The following is a 14,956-nucleotide window of genomic DNA, read 5'->3' as shown; positions in this document are numbered from 1 at the left end:
TTACATGTGGTTACGTTTAAGCCCTGATCCCAAAGACTCGACTGCCCCCACATGGATAGAAAGAGAACTGCTAGTTTTCAACCAATCATGAGGCTCATTTGAATTTCCTGGTGCATCAGGAAAATTCTCTGCGACAAAAGAGTGAGCAAGTTAAGATCCGACATCTGTACCCTTTAAAAAAAACACATCATACCTGGACCCATAGCTATTTATTAAATCATGACATTTATTCCTGTCATTAATTAATTCAGGTTGGGTGAGTGACGCCAGTCCAAGGGCATGTGTTCTTTGATCTTTATGTAATCTTATCCTTGCATAATCTTATCCTTGCATAATTTTATCCTTGCATAATTTTATCCTTGCGTAATCTTCTATAGAGATTTGGGCGCAGAGCGTTTTGTTTGAAGCTGGGCGAGGAAGGATTTCTCCCCTCTGTCTCCCTGCATCTCGTTTGTTGTCCTTACATTGGAGGGACGGACTATCACTGTAGGGACTAAAACGAGGTGCAAATTATGAACCGACGTGTCTGATTTGGTAGCAGATGGATTTAATTTCAGGGAATGGCTGAGGATGGTTGAATCTGATCTGACGTGAAGGTAGGATACATTCTGTGTTATTATCATGCTGTTTTGGAGCAAATGGAATGCTGCAATGCAATATTGAATTCACCAGCAGTGTGCATGTAGAAACTAATAAAATGAATACAAAATGATTTGTTAAAATGTTACTGCATGCAAATGTAATTGTTTCTCATAGTGATTGTGTGTGTGTGACTGTGTACTTTTTTCTCATAGTGATTGTGTGTGTGCGACTGTGTAATTGTTTCTCATAGTGATTGTGTGTGTGTGACTGTGTGTGTTTTAGGGGATGTACTTTCACTCTACCAGGCATGTAACCATGACGATATCCTCTCCTGTCCAACAGCCATGTCTCTGTTTCCAACAACAGTAGTCTGTTTGCTTTTCTTTCAGAACTCAAGTAAGCAATGCCTGGGGATTCCACCAGCTGCTGCTCCATGCGGTTTAGAAAGAGACCCATAATACAGGAAGTTCTGCTCCTTTAATAACACTGACCGTTTGCTAGCATGTTGCCTCCACGCAGAGCAGGCGCCCTGCCGGAGCCCTCCCCCTCCGCCTCTCCCTCTCCCAGCCTGAGGAGGGTCCATGTTCGATGGGCCTCGTACCTCTCCCTCTCCCTGGCCCTCCTCTGGTTCCCTTCTGGAGAACTAGCCTCAACCCTCAACTGCCACAAGACCTGCATCTGTGCCAGTAACATCCTGAGCTGTTCCAAGATGAACCTGACCACGGTGCCCACTGGCCTGCCTCTCTACACGGCCGTCCTGGACCTCAGCTACAACCAGATCTCCCGGCTGAGGGCTGAGTGGACCACGGTGAAACTCACCAAACTCCGCAACCTCTTGCTCAGTCACAACGGCCTTCACTTCCTCTCCACCGAGGCCTTCCTCTACGTGAAACACCTGTGCTACCTGGACCTGTCCTCCAACAACCTGCGACAGCTGGACGAGTTCATCTTCGAGCCGCTGGGGCAGCTGGAGGTGAGAGACAGAGGGAGAGAGAGAGAGCGAGAAGGAGAGAGAGACAGAGAGAGAGAAAGACTGAGAAAGAGAGAGACAGAGAGAGACAGAGAGAGCGAGAGAGAGGGAGATTGAGAGAGACAGAGAGACAAAGTAAGAGTGAGAGAGATTTTTAACAATGTACATAGCCATAATATGACATTTGAAATGTGTCTATTCCTTTGAAACTTGTGAGTGTAATGTTTACTGTTCATTTTTGATTGTTTATTTCACTTTTGTTTATCTATTTCACTTACTTTGGCAATGTAAACATGTTTCCCATGCCAATAAAGCCCTTTGAATTGAATTGAATTTAGAGAGAGAGAGAGAGAGAGAGAGAGAGAGAGAGAGAGAGAGAGAGAGAGAGAGAGAGAGAGAGAGAGAGAGAGAGAGAGAGAGAGAGAGAGAGAGAGCGCGCGCGTTCATTTGTTGGTAAAAGAGAGACAGACAATGGTTTTAATTTACAATACGTCTCATTACATATTATCAATAACAACAATTGGCTAAATTATTTGATACAATGTACTGTTTCATTGTTAAAATGTCACACACATGAACTGGTATTAGCAAGCAATAACACATTTCAGGTTTAAAATACACATGGTTCATTTCTCCATATTCCCAGGTGCTGTTGCTGTACAACAACCGTATCTCTCAGATCGACCGCTCGGCTTTCCAAGGCCTCCACAGCCTGCAGAAACTCTACCTGTCCCAGAACATGATCTCACGCTTCCCCCTGGAACTGGTCAAAGACAAGACCAGCCTGGAGAGACTCAGCCTGATGGACGTCTCCTCCAACAGGATCAAGGTATAAGACTGTTTTTTATACCTTTATTTTGGTTACTTGACCTAACCATGATGTTGACCTAACCATGATGTTGACCTAACCATGATGTTGACCTAACCATGATGTTGACCTAACCATGATGTTACTTGACCTAACCATGATGTTGACCTAACCATGATGTTGACCTAACCATGATGTTACTTGACCTAACCATGATGTTGACCTAACCATGATGTTGACCTAACCATGATGTTGACCTAACCATGATGTTGACCTAACCATGATGTTGACCTAACCATGATGTTGACCTTGCAGCCTGCAGTGTGTTTTACTACAGCACTCTTATGACTTTAGGGTTTTATTTTTGTGCCTGTGAGGTGTGAAACACCTTGAGATGTAACCCTATTCTAAAGTGTGGTGTGCAAATAAAATATATTATTACTATTATTATTACTATTATTATTATTATTACTATTATTATTACTATTATTATTATTACTATTATTATTATTATTGTTACTATTATTATTATTATTATTACTATTATTATTATGATTATTATTATTATTATTACTATTATTATTATTATTATTATTATTATTATTATTATTATTATTATTATTATTATTATTATTATCAGGTCCCCCCCATGCATGCAAACGTAATAGTTTCTCATAATGTGTGTATTCGTCTTCTTATTAGGCCCCTCCCATCGAGGAGCTGCAGGTGCTGCCTGCCTGGATAAAGAACGGCCTCTACTTCCACAACAACCCTCTGATCTGTGGCTGTGGTCTTTATAGTCTCCTGGCCCATTGGCACATCCGCCGGCTCAACTCAGCTCTGGACTTTAAAGACGAGCACACCTGCTATCTCCCCGGGCCCCAGAAAGGCAGGGTGGGCGTGTTGGATCTGAACAACAGAGACCATATGAACTGTAGCACGTTCCGCGAGGCGGACGAGGAGGCTTGGCTGGAACAGACGCTGATCCTGCGCTGTGATACCAAACACAGGGACCTGTCTAAGACCTGGGTGACGCCTGGTAATGTGGTGGTGACAGAGGGGGCGAATCAGACAGCCAAGGTGCTTCCTGACGGCAGTCTCCAGATCAGCCCTGTGAAGCTGGAGGATTCTGGGACGTATACGTGCTACGCTGTGAGCGAAGCCCTCAACGAGACGTTCTACGTGATGGTCAAGGTGTTTGCTGTTCTGTAATGTGTTTGCTGTTCTGTAAGGTGTTTGCTGTTCTGTAAGGTGTTTGCTGTTCTGTAAGGTGTTTGCTGTTCTGTAAGGTGTTTGCTGTTCTGTAAGGTGTTTGCTGTTCTGTAAGGTGTTTGCTGTTCTGTAAGGTGTTTGCTGTTCTGTAAGGTGTTTGCTGTTCTGTAAGGTGTTTGCTGTTCTGTAAGGTGTTTGCTGTTCTGTAATGTGTTTGCTGTGTGTTGTGACGTTGTATGTACAGTAATCCTGTGACATCTTTATTTCCCCTTGGGGATCAATAAAGGTAAATTCAATTAAAATTCAACTCAAACCTATTCTATTCTATTCAATTCAATTCGCGTCTGCAAAATTACCCAAATCTAAATTAAAATTCAACTCCATTCCTATCGATTCCTAAAGGTGCATAACTTCACGGAGAAGGGAAACGGCGAAGCCCTGAACACGGCCTACACCACGCTGGTGGGCTGCCTGAGCAGCGTGGTCCTAGTGCTCATCTACCTGTACCTGACCCCCTGTCGATGCTTCTGCTGCCCCAAGAACAACCACCAGGACTCCATCCACTCCTCCATGCTCAGCGCCGCGCCCAGCCATGAGGACCTGGCCAACAACACTGACCCAAGGCACGTGGCCTTCATCGACCCCAAGGAGCTGGGACAGGGGCTGAACGGGAAGGTGAACCCCAGCGATGGAGAAGGGGACCAGGGAGAGATGGATGAGGAGGGAGGGTTACTGAGGAAGGGAAGGAGGAAGAAGTCTGTGGCTGAGTCTATTTGTTCAGTCTTCTCTGACACCCCATAGTGGTCTGAGATGGTACGGACCGGAGATCTAGGTGTACGCTGTGACGTGATTAGATGGATCAGTGAAGTACGTGGTGTTATTGGATGAAACTGTGAATACTTCCTGAAGGTGGGAACTTGGACAAAAAGCCAATCACAGTTCACCAAACTGACCAATCAGAAGCTTCAGGAGAGTGTTAAACACATTGCCTTGGTATCAACAAGGACAATTAACAATAGACAGGACCGTTCCAGCATTGAATTTGTAGCACTTAAATATACATAAATACTGTGAAAGCCTGACAGCGGAGTGTAAGAGGACACTATTCCTTCCTGTGATGTAGTAACTGTGTAAGAAGATATCATGTTGGACAGTATCAGTACTCAGGAAGACATTGATTGGTGGAGAACAGAAAATATGAGACGTGCGCCATTTTAAACATTTAAATAAAGTATATGAGCCTTGTAGACTGACTCATATTTATATTCACTAATAGGAGTAGACTAGCGTAAGTCTTCTGTAGACGTTAGCACATACAGAACATATGTCAGGGACCAGCATGATGAGTGGTACCACTGTGACAGGGAGCAGCATGGTGAGTGGTACCACTGTGACAGGGAGCAGCATGATGAGTGGTACCACTGTGACAGGGACCAGCATGATGAGTGGTACCACTGTGACAGGGAGCAGCATGATGAGTGGTACCACTGTGTCAGGGACCAGCATGATGAGTGGTACCACTGTGACAGCGAGCATTATGGTGAGTGGTACCACTGTGACAGGGAGCAGCATGGTGAGTGGTACCACTGTGACAGGGAGCAGCATGATGAGTGGTACCACTGTGACAGGGACCAGCATGATGAGTGGTACCACTGTGACAGGGAGCAGCATGATGAGTGGTACCACTGTGACAGGGAGCAGCATGATGAGTGGTACCACTGTGACAGGGAGCAGCATGATGAGTGGTACCACTGTGACAGGGACCAGCATGATGAGTGGTACCACTGTGACAGGGACCAGCATGATGAATGGTTCCACTGTGACAGGGACCAGCATGATGTTTGGTACCACTTTGACAGGGACCAGCATGATGAGTGGTACCACTGTGACAGGGACCAGCATGATGAATGGTACCACTGTGACAGGGACCAGCATGATGAATGGTACCACTGTGACAGGGACCAGCATGATGAATGGTACCACTGTGTCAGGGACCAGCATGATGAATGGTACCACTGTGACAGGGAGCAGCATGATGAGTGGTACCACTGTGACAGGGACCAGCATGATGAATGGTACCACTGTGTCAGGGACCAGCATGATGAATGGTACCACTGTGACAGGGAGCAGCATGATGAGTGGTACCACTGTGACAGGTAGCAGCATGATGAGTGGTACCACTGTGACAGGGACCAGCATGATGAGTGGTACCACTGTGACAGGGACCAGCATGATGAGTGGTACCACTGTGACAGGGACCAGCATGATGAGTGGTACCACTGTGACAGGGACCAGCATGATGAGTGGTACCACTGTGACAGGGACCAGCATGATGAGTGGTACCACTGTGACAGGGACCAGCATGATGAGTGGTACCACTGTGACAGGGACCAGCATGATGAGTGGTACCACTGTGACAGGGACCAGCATGATGAGTGGTACCACTGTGACAGGGACCAGCATGATGAATGGTACCACTGTGACAGGGACCAGCATTATGAATGGTGGAGAACACAGACTTGTGGACAATAATGTTGACATGCAGTCAGTTTTCAGTATGTAAGGCTTTGAAAGTATATTTTTAAATTGTACAAGAGAGAATCTAACATTATAAATCCATGATAAATAGTATTTCCATTACATTGATTTACTATGTACATTGAACAAAAATATAAACACAACATGCAACAATTTCACAATTTTTACTGATTACAGTTCATATAACATTTACATTTACATATACGTCATTTAGCAGACGCTCTTATCCAGAGCGACTTACATAATTTTTTTTTCATGCCCCCTGTGGGAATCGAACCCAAATAAAAAAAATAAAAATAATGCTAAATAAATTATTCCTAAACTTCTCAATATTTCCCAACATATTTTATATAAGAACGATGCCGAAGTGCAGACAGGTCAAGACCCTGGTGAGGACGACGAGCTCGCAGATGAGCTTCCCTGAGACAGTTTCTGGAAGTTTGTGCAGAAATACTTTGGTTGTGCAAACCCACAGTTTCATCAGCTGTCCGGGCGGCTGGTCTCAGACGATCCCGCAGGTGAAGAAGCTGGATGTGGAGGTCCTGGGCTGTCGTGGTTACACGTGGTCTGCGGTTGTGAGGCCGGTTGGACATACTGCCAAATTCTCTAAAACAACGTTGGAGGCGGCCTATAGTAGAGAAATGAACATTCAATTCTCTGGCAACAGTTCTGGTGGACATTCCTGCAGTCAGCATGTAAATTGCACGCTTCCTTAAAACTTTAGACATCTGTGGCATTGTGTTGTCTGACAAAACTGCACATTTTAGAGTGGCCTTTTATTGTCCCCCAGCACAAGGTGCACCTGTGTAATGCAACATGCCACCAGAGGTCTCTTCACAGTCCCCAAGTCCAGAACAGACTATGGGAGACGGCAAGTACTACAGCATGATGAATGGTACCACTGTGACAGGGAGCAGCATGATGAGTGGTACCACTGTGACAGGGACCAGCATGATGAATGGTACCACTGTGTCAGGGACCAGCATGATGAATGGTACCACTGTGACAGGGAGCAGCATGATGAGTGGTACCACTGTGACAGGTAGCAGCATGATGAGTGGTACCACTGTGACAGGGACCAGCATGATGAGTGGTACCACTGTGACAGGGACCAGCATGATGAGTGGTACCACTGTGACAGGGAGCAGCATGATGAGTGGTACCACTGTGACAGAGACCAGCATGGTGAGTGGTACCACTGTGACAGGGAGCAGCATGATGAGTGGTACCACTGTGACAGGGACCAGCATGATGAGTGGTACCACTGTGACAGGGAGCAGCATGATGAGTGGTACCACTGTGACAGGGAGCAGCATGATGAGTAGTACTTGCCGTCTCCCATAGTCTGTTCTGGACTTGGGGACTGTGAAGAGACCTCTGGTGGCATGTTGCATTACACAGGTGCACCTTGTGCTGGGGGACAATAAAAGGCCACTCTAAAATGTGCAGTTTTGTCAGACAACACAATGCCACAGATGTCTAAAGTTTTAAGGAAGCGTGCAATTTACATGCTGACTGCAGGAATGTCCACCAGAACTGTTGCCAGAGAATTGAATGTTCATTTCTCTACTATAGGCCGCCTCCAACGTTGTTTTAGAGAATTTGGCAGTATGTCCAACCGGCCTCACAACCGCAGACCACGTGTAACCACGACAGCCCAGGACCTCCACATCCAGCTTCTTCACCTGCGGGATCGTCTGAGACCAGCCGCCCGGACAGCTGATGAAACTGTGGGTTTGCACAACCAAAGTATTTCTGCACAAACTTCCAGAAACTGTCTCAGGGAAGCTCATCTGCGAGCTCGTCGTCCTCACCAGGGTCTTGACCTGTCTGCACTTCGGCATCGTTCTTATATAAAATATGTTGGGAAATATTGAGAAGTTTAGGAATAATTTATTTAGCATTATTTTTATTTTTTTTATTTGGGTTCGATTCCCACAGGGGCATGAAAAAAAATTATGTAAGTCGCTCTGGATAAGAGCGTCTGCTAAATGACGTATATGTAAATGTAAATGTTATATGAACTGTAATCAGTAAAAATTGTGAAATTGTTGCATGTTGTGTTTATATTTTTGTTCAATGTACATAGTAAATCAATGTAATGGAAATACTATTTATCGTGGATTTATAATGTTAGATTCTCTCTTGTACAATTTAAAAATATACTTTCAAAGCCTTACATACTGAAAACTGACTGCATGTCAACATTATTGTCCACAAGTCTGTGTTCTCCACCATTCATAATGCTGGTCCCTGTCACAGTGGTACCATTCATCATGCTGGTCCCTGTCACAGTGGTACCACTCATCATGCTGGTCCCTGTCACAGTGGTACCACTCATCATGCTGGTCCCTGTCACAGTGGTACCACTCATCATGCTGGTCCCTGTCACAGTGGTACCACTCATCATGCTGGTCCCTGTCACAGTGGTACCACTCATCATGCTGGTCCCTGTCACAGTGGTACCACTCATCATGCTGCTCCCTGTCACAGTGGTACCACTCATCATGCTGCTCCCTGTCACAGTGGTACCACTCATCATGCTGGTCCCTGTCACAGTGGTACCACTCATCATGCTGCTCCCTGTCACAGTGGTACCACTCACCATGCTGCTCCCTGTCACAGTGGTACCACTCACCATAATGCTCGCTGTCACAGTGGTACCACTCATCATGCTGGTCCCTGACACAGTGGTACCACTCATCATGCTGCTCCCTGTCACAGTGGTACCACTCATCATGCTGGTCCCTGTCACAGTGGTACCACTCATCATGCTGCTCCCTGTCACAGTGGTACCACTCACCATGCTGCTCCCTGTCACAGTGGTACCACTCATCATGCTGGTCCCTGACACAGTGGTACCACTCATCATGCTGCTCCCTGTCACAGTGGTACCACTCATCATGCTGGTCCCTGACACAGTGGTACCACTCATCATGCTGGTCCCTGACACAGTGGTACCACTCATCATGCTGGTCCCTGTCACAGTGGTACCATTCATCATGCTGGTCCCTGTCACAGTGGTACCACTCATCATGCTGGTCCCTGTCACAGTGGTACCACTCATCATGCTGCTCCCTGTCACAGTGGTACCACTCATCATGCTGGTCCCTGTCACAGTGGTACCACTCATCATGCTGCTCCCTGTCACAGTGGTACCACTCACCATGCTGCTCCCTGTCACAGTGGTACCACTCACCATAATGCTCGCTGTCACAGTGGTACCACTCATCATGCTGGTCCCTGACACAGTGGTACCACTCATCATGCTGCTCCCTGTCACAGTGGTACCACTCATCATGCTGGTCCCTGTCACAGTGGTACCACTCATCATGCTGCTCCCTGTCACAGTGGTACCACTCACCATGCTGGTCTCTGTCACAGTGGTACCACTCATCATGCTGCTCCCTGTCACAGTGGTACCACTCATCATGCTGGTCCCTGTCACAGTGGTACCACTCATCATGCTGGTCCCTGTCACAGTGGTACCACTCATCATGCTGCTACCTGTCACAGTGGTACCACTCATCATGCTGCTCCCTGTCACAGTGGTACCATTCATCATGCTGGTCCCTGACACAGTGGTACCATTCATCATGCTGGTCCCTGTCACAGTGGTACCACTCATCATGCTGCTCCCTGTCACAGTGGTACCATTCATCATGCTGGTCCCTGACACAGTGGTACCATTCATCATGCTGGTCCCTGTCACAGTGGTACCACTCATCATGCTGGTCCCTGTCACAGTGGTACCACTCATCATGCTGCTACCTGTCACAGTGGTACCACTCATCATGCTGCTCCCTGTCACAGTGGTACCATTCATCATGCTGGTCCCTGACACAGTGGTACCATTCATCATGCTGGTCCCTGTCACAGTGGTACCACTCATCATGCTGCTCCCTGTCACAGTGGTACCATTCATCATGCTGGTCCCTGACACAGTGGTACCATTCATCATGCTGGTCCCTGTCACAGTGGTACCATTCATCATGCTGGTCCCTGTCACAGTGGTACCACTCATCATGCTGGTCCCTGTCACAGTGGTACCACTCATCATGCTGCTCCCTGTAACAGTGAATGGTTCATCATGCTGCTCCTTGTAACAGTGAATGGTTCATCATGCTGGTCCCTGTCACAGTGAATGCTTCATCAGGCTGGTCTCTGTAACAGTGAATGGTTCATCATGCTGGTCCCTGTCACAGTGAATGGTTCATCATGCTGGTCCATGTCACAGTGAATGCTTCATCATGCTGGTCCCTGTCACAGTGAAGGGTTCATCATGCTGGTCCCTGTCACAGTGAATGGTTCATCATTCTGGTCCGTGTCACAGTGAATGCTTCATCATGCTGGTCCCTATCACAGTGAATGGCATGTATAGTAGGTAAACACAGTCAGTCATTAGGACAGCTCATTACAGAGCCACCTGTCTCCATCTGCTAGCCCAGGTTCATTAATATACATCATCTTGTTGTAGCTAGCATGCTATATCCCATTAATATACATCATCATGTTGTAGCTAGCATGCCATATCCCATTAATATACATCATCTTGTTGTAGCTAGCACGCTATATCCCATTAATATACATCATCATGTTGTAGCTAGCATGCTATATCCCATTAATATACATCATCATGTTGTAGCTAGCATGCTATATCCCATTAATATACATCATCATGTTGTAGCTAGCATGCTATATCCCATTAATATACATCATCATGTTGTAGCTAGCATGCCATATCCCATTAATATACATCATCTTGTTGTAGCTAGCACGCTATATCCCATTAATATACATCATCATGTTGTAGCTAGCATGCTATATCCCATTAATATACATCATCATGTTGTAGCTAGCATGCTATATCCCATCAATATACATCATCATGTTGTAGCTAGCATGCTATATCCCATTAATATACATCATCATGTTGTAGCTAGCATGCTATATCCCATTAATATACATCATCATGTTGTATCTAGCATGCTATATCCCATTAATATACATCATCATGTTGTAGCTAGCATGCCATATCCCATTAATATACATCATCATGTTGTAGCTAGCATGCCATATCCCATTAATATACATCATCTTGTTGTAGCTAGCATGCTATATCCCATTAATATACATCATCATGTTGTAGCTAGCATGCTATATCCCATTAATATACATCATCATGTTGTAGCTAGCATGCTATATCCCATTAATGTACATCATCATGTTGTAGCTAGCATGCCATATCCCATTAATATACATCATCTTGTTGTAGCTAGCATGCTATATCCCATTAATATACATCATCATGTTGTAGCTAGCATGCTATATCCCATTAATATACATCATCATGTTGTAGCTAGCATGCCATATCCCATTAATATACATCATCGTGTTGTAGCTAGCATGCCATATCCCATTAATATACATCACCATGTTGTAGCTAGCATGCCATATCCCATTAATATACATCATCGTGTTGTAGCTAGCATGCTATATCCCATTAATATACATCACCATGTTGTAGCTAGCATGCCATATCCCATTAATATACATCATCGTGTTGTAGCTAGCATGCTATATCCCATTAATATACATCATCATGTTGTAGCTAGCATGCCATATCCCATTAATATACATCATCATGTTGTAGCTAGCATGCTATATCTAATTACTGTAATATACATCACCAGGCTGTAGTTAGCATGCTACCTCCCTACTGACAGGAGAGAGCCGGGTCATGTTCAATAGGAAGAAAGTGTTTTGAAACAGAGTGAAACGGGGAGGTACTACCTGAATATGCCCATTAAAGAACACAGATGTTAATTCCCTGTTGCAGAACGTTTTGCGACAGTGTTCACCACTGAACATGGCTCTGTGCTCTGTAATGTTGGGGAAATGGAGAGTTTGCCTGAGCAGATTACAGATAACACATCTTCTAATTTCCTCAGTACGTTTTTGGCTCTGTCTTCAAATTAAATTCATAAATGCAAATTGTATTCAGGGCCTCTCTGGTGTGTCCGGCTGTTGAGCCCAAATGAACCAGGTTTTCAAGCAGACGAGACGTCCACCACCATCCATGTCTTGGCCAAAACAAAACGGACTGATTGCATTATCGTGAGTGCCTTTGTCGTGACAACAACAGGGCTACTGATGTCTGAATGCTAATTACATGGTTTGATAAGGCTTCCCTCTGCCTCACTGTGTTTGTGTGTGTATGTGTTTGTACGTGGGTGGGTGTGTGTGTGTGTGCGTGCGTGATTGCCTGTGTGTGTTTCCCTGTGTGTGTGTGTGTGTGTGTGTGTGTATGTGTGTGTGTTCGTGTGTGTTTCCCTGTGTGTTTCCCTGTGTGTGTGTGTTTCCCAGTGTGTTTCTCTGTGTGTGTTTCGCTGTGTGTGTTTCGCTGTGTGTGTTTCCCTGTGTGTGTGTTTCTCTGTGTGTGTTTCGCTGTGTGTGTTTCGCTGTGTGTGTGTTTCTCTGTGTGTGTGTTTCCCTGTGTGTGTTTCGCTGTGTGTGTGTTTCTCTGTGTGTGTTTCGCTGTGTGTGTGTTTCTCTGTGTGTGTTTCCCTGTGTGTGTGTTTCTCTGTGTGTGTTTCCCTGTGTGTGTGTTTCGCTGTGTGTGTGTTTCGCTGTGTGTGTTTCCCTGTGTGTGTGTTTCGCTGTGTGTGTGTGTGCAGACAGGGTTTTTTCCCAGTGTGTTCTCTCTCCATTGTTTCTGCCCAACACAGTGACACCTTTGATTCAGTCTGGACTTGTTTATGGATTTATTATTATAGAGCTGGGCTGTCCTGTAGCTGTCCTATCACTGCCAAGCAGACAAATAGCTGTCCAATCATTGCCAAGCAGACAAATAGCTGTCCAATCATTGCCAAGCAGACAAATAGCTGTCCAATCACTGCTACTCAGACAAATAGCTGTCCAATCACTGCCAAGCAGACAAATAGCTGTCCAATCACTGCCAAGCAGACAAATAGCTGTCCAATCACTGCTACTCAGACAAGAAGTTTGTGTGTCTCAAGTCATATATTTTTAGACTGAAGTATTTGCTTTGGGTACGGTCTGTTCTAGCCTGGTTAAACACAGAGTACAGTCTTGGTATGGTTTGTTCTAGCCTGGTTAAACACAGAGTGCAGTCTTGGTATGGTTTGTCCTAGCCTGGTTAAACACAGAGTACAGTCTTGGTATGGTTTGTCCTAGCCTGGTTAAACACAGAGTACAGTCTTGGTATGGTTTGTTCTAGCCTGGTTAAACACAGAGTGCAGTCTTGGTATGGTTTGTTCTAGCCTGGTTAAACACAGAGTGCAGTCTTGTTTAACCAAGCAAGGTTCACATTCCTCAGTATTCCAGCCTCGTCAGTATTTTACTGAAACAGATGATTGTGGTGAAACTGCGAGATCCAAACACCTTTATTTTTCATATGCATCATCTTTTGATGTGAACATTGTGCCTGTGCCTCTCTGAATGTGTTGCAATGGATGAATCATATACAGTAACAGTAGCTGTGTGTCTCTGACCGTAGCCGGATATCTGCACCAGGGACACATCCATGGTAATAAATAAATTAGTGTGGATATGGCTCAATTTCATACATATCCAAGTATTGTCAACTCCTCATTTGCAATTGCAAAAGTTGAGATTATTAGTAACCATAACTATCATAACACTTATAACCAATTCAATGCTTTATGCTAAATTGTATGCTCATTAAAATATAACATTTGTCTCAGAGGGAACAGAAAGAATCAGTTATCAACTGAAGAACCTTCAACGTTCAGAGTCTGGGTGATGGTGATCGTACGTCAGGCTAGTAAACGTCAGTTGGACATTTCTAAATAGCTAATAGTCTACTAAAACCTTGACACAGATCATGGGAATGGATTTTTAGCAGCATGCCTCCAATTTAGACACTGTCGCAGGCGAGAGCATGTGTTTGCCCTGTCGTTACCCACAATGCATCAGGATAGAGTCTGCTTCTTTAGCTAATAGGTGGTATTCTTCAGTTGCCTGTCACACAAGTAATAAAAATAGATATAGAACACAATAGATAATAGAATGGAACACAATATAGTTTTATCCATAGAAATGGAATCTATAGAACCTCCCTGTTCAAGTCAACAATGGCAAAATGGGTGGACTAGAAGCCATTGCGAGTGTACCCATCAGATTACCAGTCAAATTGCCAGGTTTAGAGCTTCCAAGCCTTTTCTATAGATTTTATTTCTATAGTTTTACCTCTACGGTACTAAATGACTCTGTATCGTCATGGTTCCTGTCTGTGCTTCAGTCTGTCAGTTGTCTCTGTCTGTTGTCTTCAATCTTTATATCATGTGTTTATCTGAGTATAGAGCCAGTTTCATATTGAAAGAAGAAGGTGTATTTCTGTATGCTTAATATCTACTGAAGACTATGGAGGGACTGAGAGATAGGAGCTTAACTCACCAATGTGAAGAGGAATACATGATATGTTATTGTAATATAGTGCTACCAGTTTTTTTTTATTGCTTTGAGGAGGAGTTTGGCTAGCCATTAAGAGTTATGAACGTTAGATATAGTTCTTTTTTTCTACAGTGGCATCTTCAAACAAAGCCGTCAGAATGAACTGTGAAGGTAAAAGTAGAGAGAATAGTCTATTCAGGTGTTGGGGAACATGCTGTCTCCTACAGAGAACAGTCTATTCAGGTAAATATACCTGACACTACACCACATCATGCATTGTAAAGATTGGTTGCTTGATGATGGATGGATTGATGGATTGAATGGTTGCTTGATGATGGATTGATTGATTGGTTGCTTGATGATGGATTGATTGGTTGCTTGATGATGGATTGATTGATTGATTGGTTGCT

At 44.7% G+C, this 14,956-nt stretch overlaps 1 protein-coding gene across 1 annotated transcript; it reads left to right on the top strand.

The window, feature by feature from the left end:
• The first annotated feature begins 415 nt into the window (after positions 1-415).
• On the top strand, positions 416-4,817 carry LOC121537353 (amphoterin-induced protein 1-like). Its single transcript, XM_041845008.1, has 5 exons — positions 416-596; positions 972-1,555; positions 2,199-2,381; positions 3,063-3,554; positions 3,975-4,817. The coding sequence occupies exons 2-5, from the start codon at positions 1,085-1,087 to the stop codon at positions 4,371-4,373; spliced, it is 1,545 nt and encodes a 514-aa protein (XP_041700942.1). The 5' UTR covers positions 416-596; positions 972-1,084; the 3' UTR covers positions 4,374-4,817.
• Positions 4,818-14,956: the final 10,139 nt, after the last annotated feature.

The sequence above is a fragment of the Coregonus clupeaformis genome, chromosome 24, assembly GCF_020615455.1.
Source record: "Coregonus clupeaformis isolate EN_2021a chromosome 24, ASM2061545v1, whole genome shotgun sequence".
Lineage (NCBI taxonomy): Eukaryota > Metazoa > Chordata > Actinopteri > Salmoniformes > Salmonidae > Coregonus > Coregonus clupeaformis.
The sequence above is the reverse complement of the archived record's forward strand: the minus strand, read 5'-3'. Positions and strand labels throughout refer to the sequence as shown.